We start from the raw sequence: 15,589 nt of genomic DNA on the forward strand, positions 1-15,589 counted from the left end.
GATGAGGCTGTAGTGGATGGTGGTAAGATGATTCGAGTGTGACGAGAGGGAGAGGTAGAGGTTAGGTCATGGGTCGCTATGATGCATGTACTCGTCGTCTTGTCTTTTTTTGTTTGTGTATTTAGGTCGCATGCGCGCAAATGGACTCGGGAAAGCGATATCAAATATATTGGGGGATTCTGCCGGGGTCTACAAACTCTCTTTGGGATGCGCAGCACGATCATATATGGCCTATGGGTCGTGCTGGTGCATGGTTGTACGCTGCATAGCCTCCCACACATGGTTCCAGTGTTCCCAATTGGCTAATAAAGATGGTTTTACTCCAAGGACAGCTTCCTCCGTCCAGAGTAAACCACTGTGATCGATACATCAATGGAGGAGGCTGTCTAAGAAGCCGATAATCAGTCTTTGAATCATGATTTTCAAAATCGGACTGGATGAGACAGTCGGACCCGAAAAACTGGGAACCGGTCATGGTTCCATTTTTCCCTAAAATCGTTGATTTTGATTAGTAAATTGCTGAACTGGCTGGTTAACCGTTTGAATGGTTTTAACCATTTTCTAATTTTTAATTTTTTCTTATTTTTTGTCAGAATGGGCTGGCTGTTTGGGTTGAACGATGGAACTGGTAACCAGACCCTTGACTGGTTTGGTCACCGGTTCGTTTTTAAAAACCATGCTTTGAATAACATTATCTCTGAAGATTCTGAACCAAGAAATATTATCTAAAACTCTGCATTTTTATTTTTTAAATTCACTATTATTTTTTTTAACCTAAACTAGCGAGGGGTGCCCGTGCTTAGCGATTAATACTGAATAATTGGGAGAGTAAAAAATGAAGAAAATTGATAGATTGGCATAGTTTATTTTTAAAGAGGTGTTCCTTTAATGAGATCAATACAAATTTTTGAAGGATAAAGAAGATTATTTATTTCCATTTGTGTAGGTCTCTTCCTCAACCCTATTATAAAGATATAACTTCTTTAAGAGGAAGTAATGACTCTTTTGCAACTAAATTCCCAATAGCTAAGAAACAATTTTATCGATAATGATGAACTCATTTGGTCTCCTCCTTGTTTACCTCATTTAACAAAAGATCTGTCTCATTGGTATTGTACCCGCTTGTCCAAGTTACATTCATCTGAGTGTCAAGTATAAAATATACAAGTATTATACAGCAATCCAACCAACAACAATCGCTAATGTCATGGATTTTATCATATTATAATGCCAAATTTGCCCTTGTGTAAAATCATCAAATGTTTGATGACCAAAATACCCTTAAATCTTTAACCCAAAAATACCCTAAAATCCTTAACAAAAATATATTCACTTGTATTAACGGTAGTTCAAAGGTAAAGTTGGAATTAGGAAAAATCTACTACTTTAATTGGAGGAATTTGTATGGACAGAACAAACATTTAATATCTTTTTCCATTTAAAAGTACGTGAAGGGGTCTATAAGTCCCTTATCCCCAAAAGTCGGGAGGTTTGGGGGCAGGTCAAACTATCAAAGTCAGAAAACCCACGGGAGGTTTAAGGGATTTACAGTTACCATATAGAGTTTAATAGAGCAACCCTTACCAAAGCAATGACTAAATGCCATCCCTCAACTCCTCAGATGTTTTTAACTTCCCACAAAAAAAAAAAGGAATATGGAGATTAATAAAATTCAGAGTCTAACCTACATCAAATTACATATTAAAAAAAATATGTGAATAATTGAATTTAGATATACCCCATGTCATCCAAATACCAAAATAACATCCAAACTATTGTTGCGCGATCTAATTACTCCCAGCTGTAGGATGATCTGACTTCCAATCGAGCAGCGAGCTGGATGAATCTGCAAGACATTGGATTAGAGAACCTAGGGTGGTTAACCTGGCAAGGTCGCTTTGATGCTTAAGTTAGTATATCGTGTTGCAAGTTGAATGCTTTGAGAGTTTGAGAGCTTGAGAGCTTGAGAGCTAGAGAGTAGAGTAATCACATGTACCTTTTGTCTTGAGGTTCCAGTCTTTATATACTGAAGTAGTCGTGGGGATCACAAAAGAGCTCTGGGGTGTGAGATAGAGTTCGTTCCGCTTCCGAAGGAGCAGTATGTAGGTAAGGCTTATCATTCCACTTCCGACTCTAGCGGAGTCGGGATGAGTCCTCATCATAATCTCGGAAAAGTCGAGATCTATTAGCTCATCGTGATCTTGAGAGATTCGGGATCCGTTGGAGAGACCTTTGGAGTTGGTTACATGGCGATTCGGGTTGTTAGTCCCGAGATGGTACTTCGGTTCTTTAGTTCCGAACTGGATTGGAAGCCGAGGTGAGTTTTAGGCCAAAGTGGTTGAATGCTTGAGTTCAAATATTGCGAACTAGGCTTTTTAGCCTTAGCTGTCATCCCTTAATCAGGTCGTGTCCATGTGTCCCCTTCTCGCTAGGTCGAGCCAAATCACCCTTCATCAATTGCCTCCCACTCCTCGTGCCAAGGGTCCCAACCCGGTGCGAGGAGTTCATGGAGGGTCTAAGTGGATTTGGTGCGGGGTCTAGGCAATCTGAAGAGCGAACCATTGGTCGGACCTGTTCAACCGTCTAGCTCAACCATGAAATGACCCAGATCACGTCCCAGGTATGTGCAGACTTCACGTTGTTTATAGACTTTGCGGATGTCAAAGAGCGCGCTCAACCGATTTCATGGGAACCGTTGGATCGAGCAAGTCTCAGCCAATGATCACCATGTGGTGAACTATAAATAGGGGGTCGAGGGGCCCTCTCCTTCACCAAAAAATCTTGTGATTGAGCACTCCCAAGGTCGCGTCGGAGTCTTTCAGCTCGCCACTTCTTCCTTTTGTGTTTCGAGGTTGTTTTCATCCTTTCGGTGAGTTTGTCTTCTTTTGTTAGTTTGTTCTCCTTTCCTTTTCTTGTTCTAGTATGTCTAGTGCTAGTATAGATAGACTTCTTAGGGACTCTAGTGAGCTCGAGGGTGCCGAGGTGCAGTCCTCGGCTCCTGCTGGCGAGGTTAGCTCCTCGCCAAGTAGTTCCTCCCCTCGCCTCTTAGGAGAAACACCTTTACTTGAAGTCGGGCCATCTCGGCCTGAGGAGCCTGAAACTCGGGTGGAGGGACTGACCTCCAGAGAGGGGGTCCCGTCTTCTTCCCGTGGTGGGATTCAGATGACTTTGGCCCTTCCACTACGACCTCAGACAGGTTACTGTCCTTGGTAGCCCGTTATCATCTTCCCGATAACTTTGTTTTTAGTATTCCTTTGGGTTGGTACCCTTGGGTTCATGGTCACCATGAGCTCGCGGTTTTCGAATAGCAGCTCGTAGCTGGGTTGCTCTTCCCGCTCCACCCATTCATTGTAGAAATTATTAAGTTCTTTGATATCACCATTGACCAATTACACCCGAACTCCGTCCGAACTATAGTTGGTACAATCTCCCTATTCCATGAGTACAACCGACCTCTGTCCTTAGATATTTTTAGTTCGATCTGTTCGATCAAGAAGAACTCTGCTTGTCTGCACGGGGATATTCGACAGAGTTACTACATATCCCCCGCCCTGGGTTCAAAATTCTATTCGGCAGCCCGAACAAAGTACCGGCCTGAAAGAGGTACTTTTTTGTTCGAAACCCTGAGGGGTGGCCCTTCCCGACTCACTGGCGGGTGGCCATCAAAGACCTTGGGATGAGGCTAGATGCGGAGATCAGGGTGGTTGTTAACTCCTAGAGGGACCACGGCATGGGGACGGAAGATTTCTTGGCCGAGGAGAAGCTTGTGTGAGCTGGGTTGAGTCCTCCTGGTAGGCCTCCACCTTGGCGCTCATATTACTCTTTCTTATTTTGTATTTATTTCAATTTGCGACTAGCCCCTTCCTTTTTCTCTTACAGTAGCTATGCCGGAAGTTGATGCAGAAAACCTTCTGAGGAGCTTCTAGAGAGGGAAAAAGAGGAAGGCCTCAAAGAAGTCTCGTCGGGAGGCCGGTCCTTTAGCTCTCGTCCCACCCGAGGTCGCTACGTTGGAGCCGATCTCAACTAAGCTTCCAGAGGAGGAGGTCCATCCCCAACCTCCTATCATGGACCTGGACGAAGACTAGGACGAAGGAGCTCCGCCTCACGAGCCTGAGAATGTTTCTGTGCCTGAACCTCAGCTCTCAAAGGAGAGCATAATGACCCCGCGGGTCGGGCTTCTCAAAAGCAAGGACACCGTTTTTCTTGCCGAAGTCGCGGAGTAGGCTGACATGCCCACTAGTCAGCTTGGGGGTCAGGCTACCAATTACTACATGGTGGTGAGTACCTCGCCTTTATATTCTATTTCCTTGTTCGTCTATTAAAGATACTTGCATTTGCTTTCTATTTTCTAAGTGAACTCTGCCATTCATTCTCTAGTCTACTAGTCCGAGATCCGCCTGAAGCGAGCTTGGGAAGCCGAGAATGCTCGAAATCTTTATCGTGAGCTAGACTTAGCTCAGGGTGAGGTTCTTTGAGATAAGAAAGGAGCTCGAAGCTAATAGGAGCTGATCATGGTGCTGACGGAGGAGGAGAAACTCAAATACGAGAATGAGAACCTCGATGCGATGATCAAAGAGCGCATCAAGATCTTTGAGACCGCCATCCAGGAGGCACGAGCTGTGGAGAAAGAGCGCGCCATCAAAGGTTTCAAAGAGTTTCTGGAGTTCCACAATCTCCAAGACGAGTATGGATCAAGCTCTTATTGGTCTGGTTTCAAATTGTGCAAGTGGTTGATGCGATAGAAATTTCCCAAGCTCGACCTCAAAACTGTTTCCATGTCCGACGTTACTCCCGAGATGGCGAAAGCGGCTAACGAAGAACCCGGCTCCTTCAAAGAGGAAAGCAGCGATGAAGTGCCCGAGGTAGGCCCGTTAGGCCGAGAGGACGCAGAGGAGGATCGCTTGGAGACTGACTTGCCTGGCAGTTCGAATGCATAATCCTTGCCTCTTTTCTTGGACCTCTTGCAATGTACATCCCGGGCCTCCGAGCTCAGTTATAGTAGTGGTTTCTTCTCCTTTTTGTACTCAAAACTCCACATTAATATTCATAAAAGAAACTCCACATTAATGAAATATAAGTATTTTGGCAATCTTTGTGTACACAAATTTCTTTTTTTCTTTTAAGTGTAATTAACTCCCAAACTGGCGGACTAAACCAAATAGGAGCAGATTTTTTTTTTCTAAGTGTAGGTTACCCCGAATTGTCGAGCTAACGAGTTGGACTCCAAGTAAGGATAACTTCACATCGTTGTACGCTGAGGTGGGTGGACACTATAGGGTATATACCTGACATGTCTGCACATGGGCTACTTGTTTAGGTGTTGGTTATCCCTTAGTGTCGAGCCATCGGGCCTGACTTCAAATGAGATTAACCTATTGTTATACGCTGAGGTGGGCTATATGTCGTAGGGTTTGTACCCGAACTGTCTATGCCTCAGGTATGAGAACTGGTCTTCCTATGCTGAAGAGGCAACTAGGACTTGTCCGCCTATGCCGAAGAGGCGACTAAGACTTATCTGCCTATGTTGAAGAGGCGACTAGGATTAATCTGCCTATGCCGAAGAGGTGACTAGGACTTATTTGCCTATGCCAAGAAGCAGCTAGGACTTATCGTAGTTCCGAGGTCTTATGTTAGCTCGACACCATGGCCCTTAGGCTTCTGGGAGTGACTCGCAGTCCTCTCTCCACTTCGGTGGTCACAAGTAGTACCTTATTTGGTTGTCAATATTCCACGCTTGAGGTACATGCTTCCCTTCCAAAGTCTCAAGCTCGTATGTGCCTTCTTCAAACACCCATCTTACTCAGTACGGACCTTCCCAATTCGATCCGAGCTTGCCAACGTCGGGATCAAGTAAGCTGCAGTCTGGGAGTAAACTAGGTCCCATTCCTCTTTAACCAGGTCTAGGTTGGTACAAAGCTTGTCATCATTCGTCTCCTTGTCATAAGCCTCCAAGCGTAGCGTGGGCATCTCGATTTCTGCTGGGATCACCGCTTTTGTGTCGTAAGTGAGGTTGAAAGGAGTTTCACTTGTGGCGGTCTTAATGGTAGTTCAGTAAGCCCAAAGGACACTAGGCAGTTCGTCTACCCACAACCCCTTAGCTCAAGCTAAGCGAGCTTTCAGTTTGTGGAGTATTGCTCTGTTAGTGACTTCTGCTTGCCCGTTCGAACTACTTTCCATTATCGGAGATGAGTACCCGAGCTAGCCCAAAGCAACATACTATATTTTTTCCAAAAGAAATTATGTATGTTGGGGGCTGTGATCGTCACCAAGGGTTTGGCTTCCACCCACTTTGTAAAGTAGCCTACTGCTATGACCAAAAACCTCCTCTGTCCTATCGTTGGCGGGAATGGGCCAATGATGTCGATTCCCCACTACGCGAAGGGCATGGGCTAGTGAGGTATTTCAGATTAGCGGCAAGTTGATGGTGGATGTTGGTGTGCATTTGACACCTGTCACACTTCTTGACGAGCTCGAGTGCATTTGTCTTCATCGTGGACCAGTAATAGCCTAGCCGCAATGCTTTCTGTGCGAGAGCTCTACCCCCAAGTGTTCGCCTTACAAGCCTTCATGGATGTCACAGAGTACATGCTCGGCCTCTAAGGGTCGCAAGCAACGCAAGTAGGTGAGCGTAAAGGACTTTTTGTATAGCTATCCGTCTATAAGGACGTACTTAGCTGACTGAAGTTCTACCCTCCAGGCTACATTGTGTTCTACTAGTAGGGTCCCGTGAAGCAGGTAACTTACGAGCGGGTCGATCCAGTTTGGTTCCGCTTATGCTACGAGAGTGACATCTTCTGCCCCCCCCCCCTTGAGAATGCTAGGCCGAGGTAAGTCCTCTATATACATGGTTTGCATGGTGTTAATGCTTGTGCTAGCTAATTAGGACAAGGCGTCGACCTCAGCGTTCTCGGACCTTGGAATCTATCTGATGAAGTAGGAAGCGAAGTCGTGCAGGATCTCTCTAACTTTGGCCAAGTAAGCAGCCATAGTGGGGTCACGGGCTTCATACTCACCAGTGAGTTGGTTGACCACGAGCTGTGAGTCGCTGCATATGATGAGGTGCTTTGCCTTCATTTCCCTTGCTAAGGTTAACCCAACAACCAATGCTTCATACTCTGCTTCATTGTTTGATGTCGCGAATTCAAACCGTAGTGCGTATTCCAGCTTCACCTCGCTTGGGCCATACAGAATTAATCCTACACTGCTCCCCTACTGGTTAATGAGCCGTCAACGTGGAGAATCCAGGGCTCCTCATCTTAGGTCGGTCCTGCTCCGACCGGGTCCAGCGCCGCACTGGTTGAAGCTTCCATCGTGTGTTCGAGCTTGGCCAGCTCAGGAGTCGTGGTGTTGAATGTGCATTCCGCTACAAATCCGACCAAGGCTTGGGCTTTGATTGTTGTTTGAGGTTCATACCGGATATCATACTCACTTAGTTCGATAGACCACTTCATCAATTTACCAGACACCTCAGATTTGAGCAGAATCTGTCTCAAAGGCTTGTTGGTGAAGATGGCAATAGTGTGGGCTTGGAAGTATAAGCAAAGCTTGCGAGCTGCGATGATTAGCACGTATGCTAATTTCTTAATCTCCGGGTACCTGGTTTTCGCGTCTTACAAAGCTTTACTAACATAGTAGATGGGTCGTTGGACTCGATCTACTTCTTTGATTAGTACCGAGCTGACCACTTCGTCACTCGCGAAGAGGTACAACTTTAGTACGTCCCCTTCCTCGGGTAGAGTTAAAACTGGGGTGGTACCTAAGTATCTTTTAGCTTGTCGAAGGTGAGTTGACACTCTTCAATTCATTTAAAGTCCTTATTCTTTTTTATGGCTTTAAAAAAGGGTAGGCAACGATCTGTTGACTTGGACATGAAGCAGCTCAGGGCGACTATCCAGCCAGTCAGCCTCTGAACCTCTTTTATTTTGTGGGGTGGTCTCATATCTAGGATGGCCTTTATTTTATCCAGGTTGGCTTTGATGCCACATCGGTTGAATATATAACCTAGGAACTTGCCCGAGGTGACTCCGAAGACACACTTGTTTGGATTTGATTTTATATTGTATTTTTGCAAAATTTGAAAAACACTTTGTAAATCATTCAACAAGAAATTTGAAAACTGGGTCTTCACGACCAGATCATCAACATAACACTATTTTATTGCCGATTAATGGCTCAAAATTTTTATTTACAAGGCGTTGAAAGGTTGCCCCGACATTTTTAAGTCCGAAGGGAATGACCTTGTAACAGTACAACCAGAGCTTAGTTATAAAAGAAGTTTTCTCTTCGTTGGTAGGGTCCATCTTAATCTGGTTGTAACCGGAATAGGCATCCAGGAAGCTCAGCAACTCATGCTCTGAGGTCGCGTCAACTAGGTGGTCGATCTTGGGCAACGGGAAGCAATCTTTCGGGCAGGCTCTATTCAAGTTGGTGTAATCGAAGCACATGTGCCACTTTCCACTGGCCTTTTTTACTAGAACTAGGTTAGCCACCCAACTTGGTAATGGACTTCCCTGAAGAAGTCTACCGCAAGGAGCTTTCCGACCTCTTCACCGACTACCCTCCAATGTTCTGGGGTGAGGTTGCGCTTCTTCTATCTTACTGGCCTGACTAAGGGGTTGGTATTGAATTTATGAGTTAGAATCTTGGAGTCTATTTCAGGCATTTTTTTCCGCGGACCAAGCAAAAATATCTAAGTTTTTGAGTAAGAAACTTACTAGCTGGGAGCGAAGTGGCTCGCTGATCGAGACACCGATCTGGAGAGTCTTGGCTGGGTCATCGGCTGAGACCAAGATGTGGACATCTCCTCTGTCGGGGCAGCTCGCTCGTTGGCATATTTTGCTGGTTGCTCGAGCTCGATGTCATCCGCTAGCTTCGCTTTCCCTTTGAGAGCAACGACATAGCACTTGCGCGACTCGAGCTAGTCACCTCGCACAACTCCTACCCCATAGTCAATTGAAAACTTCATCGCTAGGTAGTAGGTGGATACTACTGCACGTAGGACGTGTGTAATGGGTTGACCTACTATGGTGTTATAGGGAGAGGGAGTTGCGACCACCAGGAATGTGTGCTTAAACCTTGCGATATTCGGCCACGTGCCGGCCTCTACGGGTACCGTGACTTGTCCGAAAGGTCTGGCCTTCTCACCACTGAAGCCTACTAGAGGAGTGTCTACCAGTTTTAGATCACTTTGCTATAGCTGTAGCTTGTCGAAAGTTTCCTTGAATGAAATATCCGCCGAGCTACTTGAGTCCACTAGGATACACTAGGTTAAGGGGAGATCTTGCAACAAGGAACTGAAATGTCTACTGTCATTTCCATAGAGACCACGGATACAGCATAGAGAACTACAGGAACCTCCGTGACAAAATTGAAGAGCTTATCCGTTGCGGATACCTAAAAAATTTCATACAGCAAGAAGAGAGAGGTCAGGCAGATCGGCAAATAGATCGACAAGGGGACCAGAGAAGGAATGCTCCCGAGACCAAGAAGCAGAACGAGCAACCACTGAGATAGTTGCCCGAGGAAAGACCGATCCGCGGGGTAATCAACATGATTATTGGCAGGTCCATCATCGCAGGGTGTACATCAATAGCTAGATGGACCTTAGTCTGCGAGCTAGAAGATGAAGAGGTAAATCCACCAAAGTGACCTCGGCTTGAAGAACCAATATACTTCATAGAGGGCGATGCACGCGACATCCAGTACCCTCAAGCTAGCCGATCAGTTCATCGGTACAGAGGAGGAAATCAATCAGAAGGCTAACAACCCAACAAAAAAAAGGAAAAGAGACAATGAAGAAACAGGTAATGGCAAACAAAAATAAGGAAGAGACCACGATTTGGCAAGCTACATCTACAGTCATTTCCATAGAGACTTGGGATACACATTATACATCCATTAAATCACAATTTGGCACCGACTCTCCTTCCCCCTAAAGATGTAGACATCTAATGGGACAAAGATTCATAGCCCTTGAAGAAGAGATAAACTTTGCTAACACCGACCAGACAGTAAGGGACTCTAAAAACCAGGACCTCAGTTATAATGTTTGCTGATGACAACCAGTCCAAAATAGCAAACCAATATCTCCCTTTAATTGCTTCTAATGAATAAAAACCCCTCCGTTCCATAAAAACCAAAATTGCAAAACATGCATACTTCAAAATTAGTTTCATCAAGGAAGCAATACCCCATCAATAAGCAATCTTTGCATTGGATGGGGAAGACCGGGAAACAATAACTTAGCATCAAATCAGCATAAATTCCATCTTTATCACATCAAGGTTAAACCCTATAGACTACCATGGTTGAAATTAAATTTGGGTTCAATTAGGGCACAAAACCAGAATTCCATTTATAGTTGGAAAATAAAATAAAGCCAAAGGCATCTCTCTACCCAAAAAACAGTTCAAGGTATCTCCCAGACACAGTGTTGTTAAGAACGAAGCAGACATTAAGACCAGAAAGCTCGCAAAATCACTGGTTTACCAGGTTGACCAATATTATAATTGTCAACTTGTCATTAGCCTCCCTGGCCCATATTCAACTTCTTCCAACATTGGTGATGTCCGCTGAATAGGGCTTTCAAGATGATCGGTCCTGACTGAAGCTTTCTCACTGCAGAAGAGTTTGATGTCATGTTTACAGAACTTGTACATATAGGTCTTTCCACAAATATCAGTAAATAAATGAAGAGAACAAAAAAAACTGAAATGACTATACCTTTTTCTGTCCTTTTCTTTTTTCATTGGCAGCATGTCATCTGGACGACTCCAACCTTCAACAGAACCATAGCTAGCTAATCTTTGATGGAGGCCCACCACAAGGCCCATCCCACCCTTAGGGGCGGCAGCTCCTAGGATAAGGTCAATTCAAGATAAGGTTAAGTCCAATAACTCAAGATAAGCAAGAACTGATCCAAGATTAGCAAAATAAAGCAAGACTCTTCCTAAGATTAGCAAGATAAGACAAGACTCTTCCAAGACTCTTCCAAGATTATCAAGAAAGACTCCAAGAAGCATCAAGATTAGCAAGATAATCCAAGATTCATGCATCTAGGGAGATCGGACGGTGGAAATCAAACCAAGGAGAGTTTGATTAGATATTTAGATCTATCATAGTTGTTATTTCCTAGTTCTTTTACAATTTCCAAATGTATTATAAATACTGCTATTTTTCCAAAATTATTCATCAATTCATACTTCCTATTTTTTAGATTTTCTTGAGTTCTCTTCTTTTAGTTTTCGCCACCTTTTCTCTCTCCTAGAGAAATCGGTGTTATTCACTAGGTGCTAGCGAACGCCCGGTGCTTGCATAGCTAGCTCTGGTTTCCATTGCTTCCATGCTGCGTCAGGTAAACGTCCGGTGCTTGCATAGCCAGCTCCGGTTTCCATTGCTTCTACGCTGCGTCAATCTTTCAGGGGAATATTCTTCTTGCTGAAGAACCTTTGTAAGAGTTTTTTTCTGACCATCACTTATGGATGACTGCCTTGTTCTTTTTCATCAGGAATCAAAAATGTTATTCCCATGATCCCTAAAATATTAGAAATCCAACACCGATAAGAAAGAACAAAACAAAATTAATATAACTAAGAAGTCAAAATTGACAGAACAGTCAATGTCAATCCTACCTGTAGAGAATAAGTTCCTCCTCACTTGCTCCTCAATTGTCTTGATGAATAATATGATCTCTTAGTTGCTTGACAGGACTTGGCTTGTCATGGTGGTGTAATTGCTCTCTTGTTTGCCTAACAGGACTGTCAGATGCATTGGACATCCTTGAGAAGTATATAAAATGTTAGCATATCAAAGTCAGGAAAGAAGAGCATAAACATTATGACATTTTAATGCAATACCATGCTACAGAATACAGACTTATCTTTGTTGGGATTCATTCTCCGTGGAAAGCCAAAATTGTTTGCTAAGGGAACATTTTAATGCAGTACCATACTACAGAGTATAGATCTATCTTAGCAGAATTTCTTTATACATTTTTTTATTAAATTATTCGAAATCAGTCGCATATTTGCTAAAGGAATATCTCTGAAAAAAAATAACTGATATATTATATGCCCAGATGATCAAGAAGAAAGCCAAAATTGTTTTTTTCCTTCTTAGAGAGTTTCTGAATTGTGTTATATGAACTTTTTAGGTGAATTTGTGGGAATAAACATTGGCACAGCTGTCACAGACTTGCCATCAACTGCAGATATGGTGGCAATCCTTAAAGCTAATCAAATCACTCACTCTATGATGGCGATCGTCACATGCTAAATACCCTTGCAGGCACTGGTGTTGAAGTCATGGTGGGTGTGACGAATGGGGAGGTTCTACGGATTGGAGAATCACCATCAACAGCAACAGCTTGGGTCAATAAGAATTGTGTGTGTGTGTGTGAGAGAGAGAGAATTCACATTGCTTCTAAACAGAAGAAGAGTGTGTACAACTTCCCAGTGCCCATACCGGCAGGCCTGCATCAATGCCATCTTTGGTAGAGAAAAAAAAAACGAATCAGATTCAACATGGCTGTCCGATGATCTGTGGATTAAGAACTATTTCCAACTTTAACGTATTAAATCTAAATGCAAGACGAACTTAGAACGGTTTGAACAATTGAACCGATGTTCAAAATTTTCATTCAGTCTATGTTTGGATGGGGTCAAAATGAATAAGATGAATTAACAATTATAACCAGAATAAAACGGACAAAATAAAGGAACTCAACTTACCTGACCGCAGTAGTTCCTAGAATTGACGCCGGCACCATTCTCGAGCAGCAACGCATCAATCTAGAGAAAGATCGAAAATAAGAACTTAGGAGAAAGAGGAGGATAGAAATGGGAGAAGGGATGAGAACGGTTGAGGGACTTGATACTTCGTTATGGCCTTTGGCGGCAGCAAAATGGAGAGGGGAATTAAGGCCACCGAAGGTGGAGTACTTGGCGAGGCATAGATTGAACTCGAGCAGCATCTTCGCTTCCACCAAGTCCCCATCTCTTGCTGCCAATACCAATCTTTCCCCTGACACCGAGCACCCAAACGAATTTCCCATGATTGCTTGTTTGGGATCTCTATATCTTCCTCGCTGGTTAAATTGTCATACAAATTGCACCTTAGCACTGATAGGAAGCTCAGACCCACTTCAAAAGCACATTCACAGGAGGGGGAAAGGAAGAAGGTAAAGGTATTGTTGCAGAAGTATGCTACGCAGAAACCAAATTGACATTAACCCCTCCAAGCGGTGAACAAATCAGATTGAAAACAGATGAGAACGTGAATACATGCTAAAGAAAAAACAAAAAAAAGGAAAAAAATAAACAAATCAAATTGAAATAAAAAAGTTGGAAACAACTACCACTAGCAACCACCAAGAAAAAACTATGCAAAGAGGCCAAACTTGAAGCCCCATTGACATTTCCACTGTCGCATGTTGCCACCACAACAGAAATCAAGGTGGACAAAAACAGAAAAGTGGTTAAACAAAAAAGAAATAAATAACAGAGAAGGAGGGAGATGAGGGGAAAGAGTTCAAGAGAGAGGGAGGAAGAGGAAAAAGAGGGAGAGAGACATTGAGAGAGTAGGAAGAAAGATAGAGAAGGAAGCAATGAAAAAAAGGGTCCTTCCATGCAAATCTACAGTAACTTGCATTTCTTCCACTTGTCTCTCATGCAAGGTATTTATTAAAGCAAACTACGTATAACAGCAGAAATACATTTGAAATGAAACAAGAAAAAAAGTAGAAAGAAAAAACAAATTATACACACAGAGAGAAGGATGATCGACGCTGCAAAGCAAGTGAATCGGGAGTCTGTTTCGTAATTTGCAGAAAGAGAGGATGACCTGCTTCGATGGCGATCTAACAATCCATAGGAGTAAATTGAACTACCAGATTAGGTTCTTCTACTCGCGGGCACATTCTCGGCAGTTGCGCCGGTTTCCTCCTCTGAACGGTGAAGCTGCAAGATCTTGGTGTGACAACGTCGATGAACAGAGGAGGTGCGGCTTTGGCCTGATGTTTCCGGCATTAGAACGATGACGACTTCCGTGGATTGAGACGCCGCCGCTCCGACGATCACTCCTTCCGCGTTGTGATCTCCTCCGCTATCGTCGAAAGAGACGATGAGCAGGGGTGAAAATGCAAGAGGAAGAAGGAGGAAGGTATTGGGTAAGTTCACTATAGCAGAAATTAATGTAAAACCAATCCCCAGAAAGAAAATTTCCCCCAAATTTGTGTGTTAAAATGGGTTTGCCAATAACAAACAATTCAGAATTAACAGAAAAATATATAACAATCACCACACAACAACACAACGGAATTTTTACGTGAAAAACCCCAAAATCGGGAAAAAAACGACGAGACTTATAATCCGTAAAAATCTTCCACAAATCCTTGGCTTATAAGAACAGCATTAACATCACCAAATGAAAAGTGGATACAACACAAACATAAATTTAAATATCACCAAGTTGCTATAAATCTGAACTAAGAAATAGAGAAAAGGAAGAAAAATCACCAAATCTGAACTAGAATGGGATTCTTAACTCCAACACTTAATATCATCAATAACGGGCTTGAAAGGCACTTCCGAATTTGATCTTGAATGGAACAAGAGCCAACTTTTTCCTCTTCTTCACAAAACTCAAAGAAACAAGAAAAAAACTTTCCTTTTTGGTTCTGTAATTTTTTTTTCTCCTTCTTCGCCCTTCTCTGTTCAGAGGTTACTAGTTTGATGCCACCAAAAAACCAAGACCTAATAATGTGGTAACCCACTATTCGGCTCCCTTTTCTTTAGGGAGTAAATGAAGGTGGGGTGGGCCCCTCCATATGGGCTGGACCCACACCCAATAATTCTCCCCCTCCAGCTCATATGGGGGGATTCATCAAGCCCGCAACTTCTTTGCAGAATTCAAATTTGTCTCTATGCAAGGACTTTGTTAACATGTCTACACCATTTTCATCAGTATGAATCTTCTCAATGTTCAACAATTTCATATCCAACACATCCCGAATGCAGTGGTACCTTACATCAATATGCTTTGATCTTGAGTGGAAAGTTGGATTTTTAAAGAGATGAATAGCACTTTGACTGTCACAACAGAGAGCATATCTTTATTGCTTCATGCCCAATTCTTGTAAGAACTTCTTCAACCATAAGATCTCCTTACAGGCTTCTATAGCTGCAATGTATTCAACCTCTATAGTAGACAATGCAACACACTTTTGAAGTTTGGATTGCCATGAAATTGCTCCCCCTACAAAAGTAATTAAATATCCCGAAGTGGACTTTCGGGAATCAATATCACTAGCCATGTCGGCATCAGTGTACCCATCCAACATGAATTTACCATTCCCGAAGCATAAGCATATCTGAGAAGTATCTCTGAGATGCCTAAATATCCATTTTACTGCTGTCCAATGTTCTTTGCCGGGGTTAGAGAGAAATCGACTAACTATACCAATAACATGAGCAATATCTGGCTTCGTGCACACCATAGCATACATTAAACTGCCAACTGCCGAAGCATAAGGCACTTTCTTCATTTTAGCTTTGTCTTTCTCACTTGTAGGACATTGTTTAGTGTTGAGCTT

At 43.3% G+C, this 15,589-nt stretch overlaps 1 protein-coding gene across 4 annotated transcripts; it reads right to left on the reverse strand.

Moving 5' to 3' along the window:
• Positions 1-10,241: 10,241 nt before the first annotated feature.
• LOC148876652 (E3 ubiquitin-protein ligase XBAT33-like) lies at positions 10,242-14,511 on the reverse strand. 4 transcript variants are annotated; one of them, XM_088953706.1, is made up of 7 exons: positions 13,355-14,511; positions 12,875-13,202; positions 12,729-12,788; positions 11,631-11,777; positions 11,202-11,533; positions 10,723-10,855; positions 10,242-10,617 (listed from the first exon to the last, which is right to left on the reverse strand). In XM_088953706.1, the coding sequence occupies exons 2-4, from the start codon at positions 13,049-13,051 to the stop codon at positions 11,760-11,762; spliced, it is 255 nt and encodes an 84-aa protein (XP_088809832.1). In that variant the 5' UTR covers positions 13,052-13,202; positions 13,355-14,511; the 3' UTR covers positions 10,242-10,617; positions 10,723-10,855; positions 11,202-11,533; positions 11,631-11,759. The 4 variants fall into 4 exon arrangements, with proteins under 4 accessions (XP_088809832.1, XP_088809983.1, XP_088809904.1 ...); XM_088953857.1 differs by lacking the exon at positions 11,202-11,533 and having other exon boundaries at positions 12,875-13,231; positions 13,355-14,419; XM_088953778.1 differs by lacking the exon at positions 11,202-11,533 and having other exon boundaries at positions 13,355-14,205.
• Positions 14,512-15,589: the final 1,078 nt, after the last annotated feature.

This window comes from Nelumbo lutea, chromosome 1, assembly GCF_056320005.1.
Source record: "Nelumbo lutea isolate HS-2025 chromosome 1, American lotus-T2T, whole genome shotgun sequence".
NCBI lineage: Eukaryota > Viridiplantae > Streptophyta > Magnoliopsida > Proteales > Nelumbonaceae > Nelumbo > Nelumbo lutea.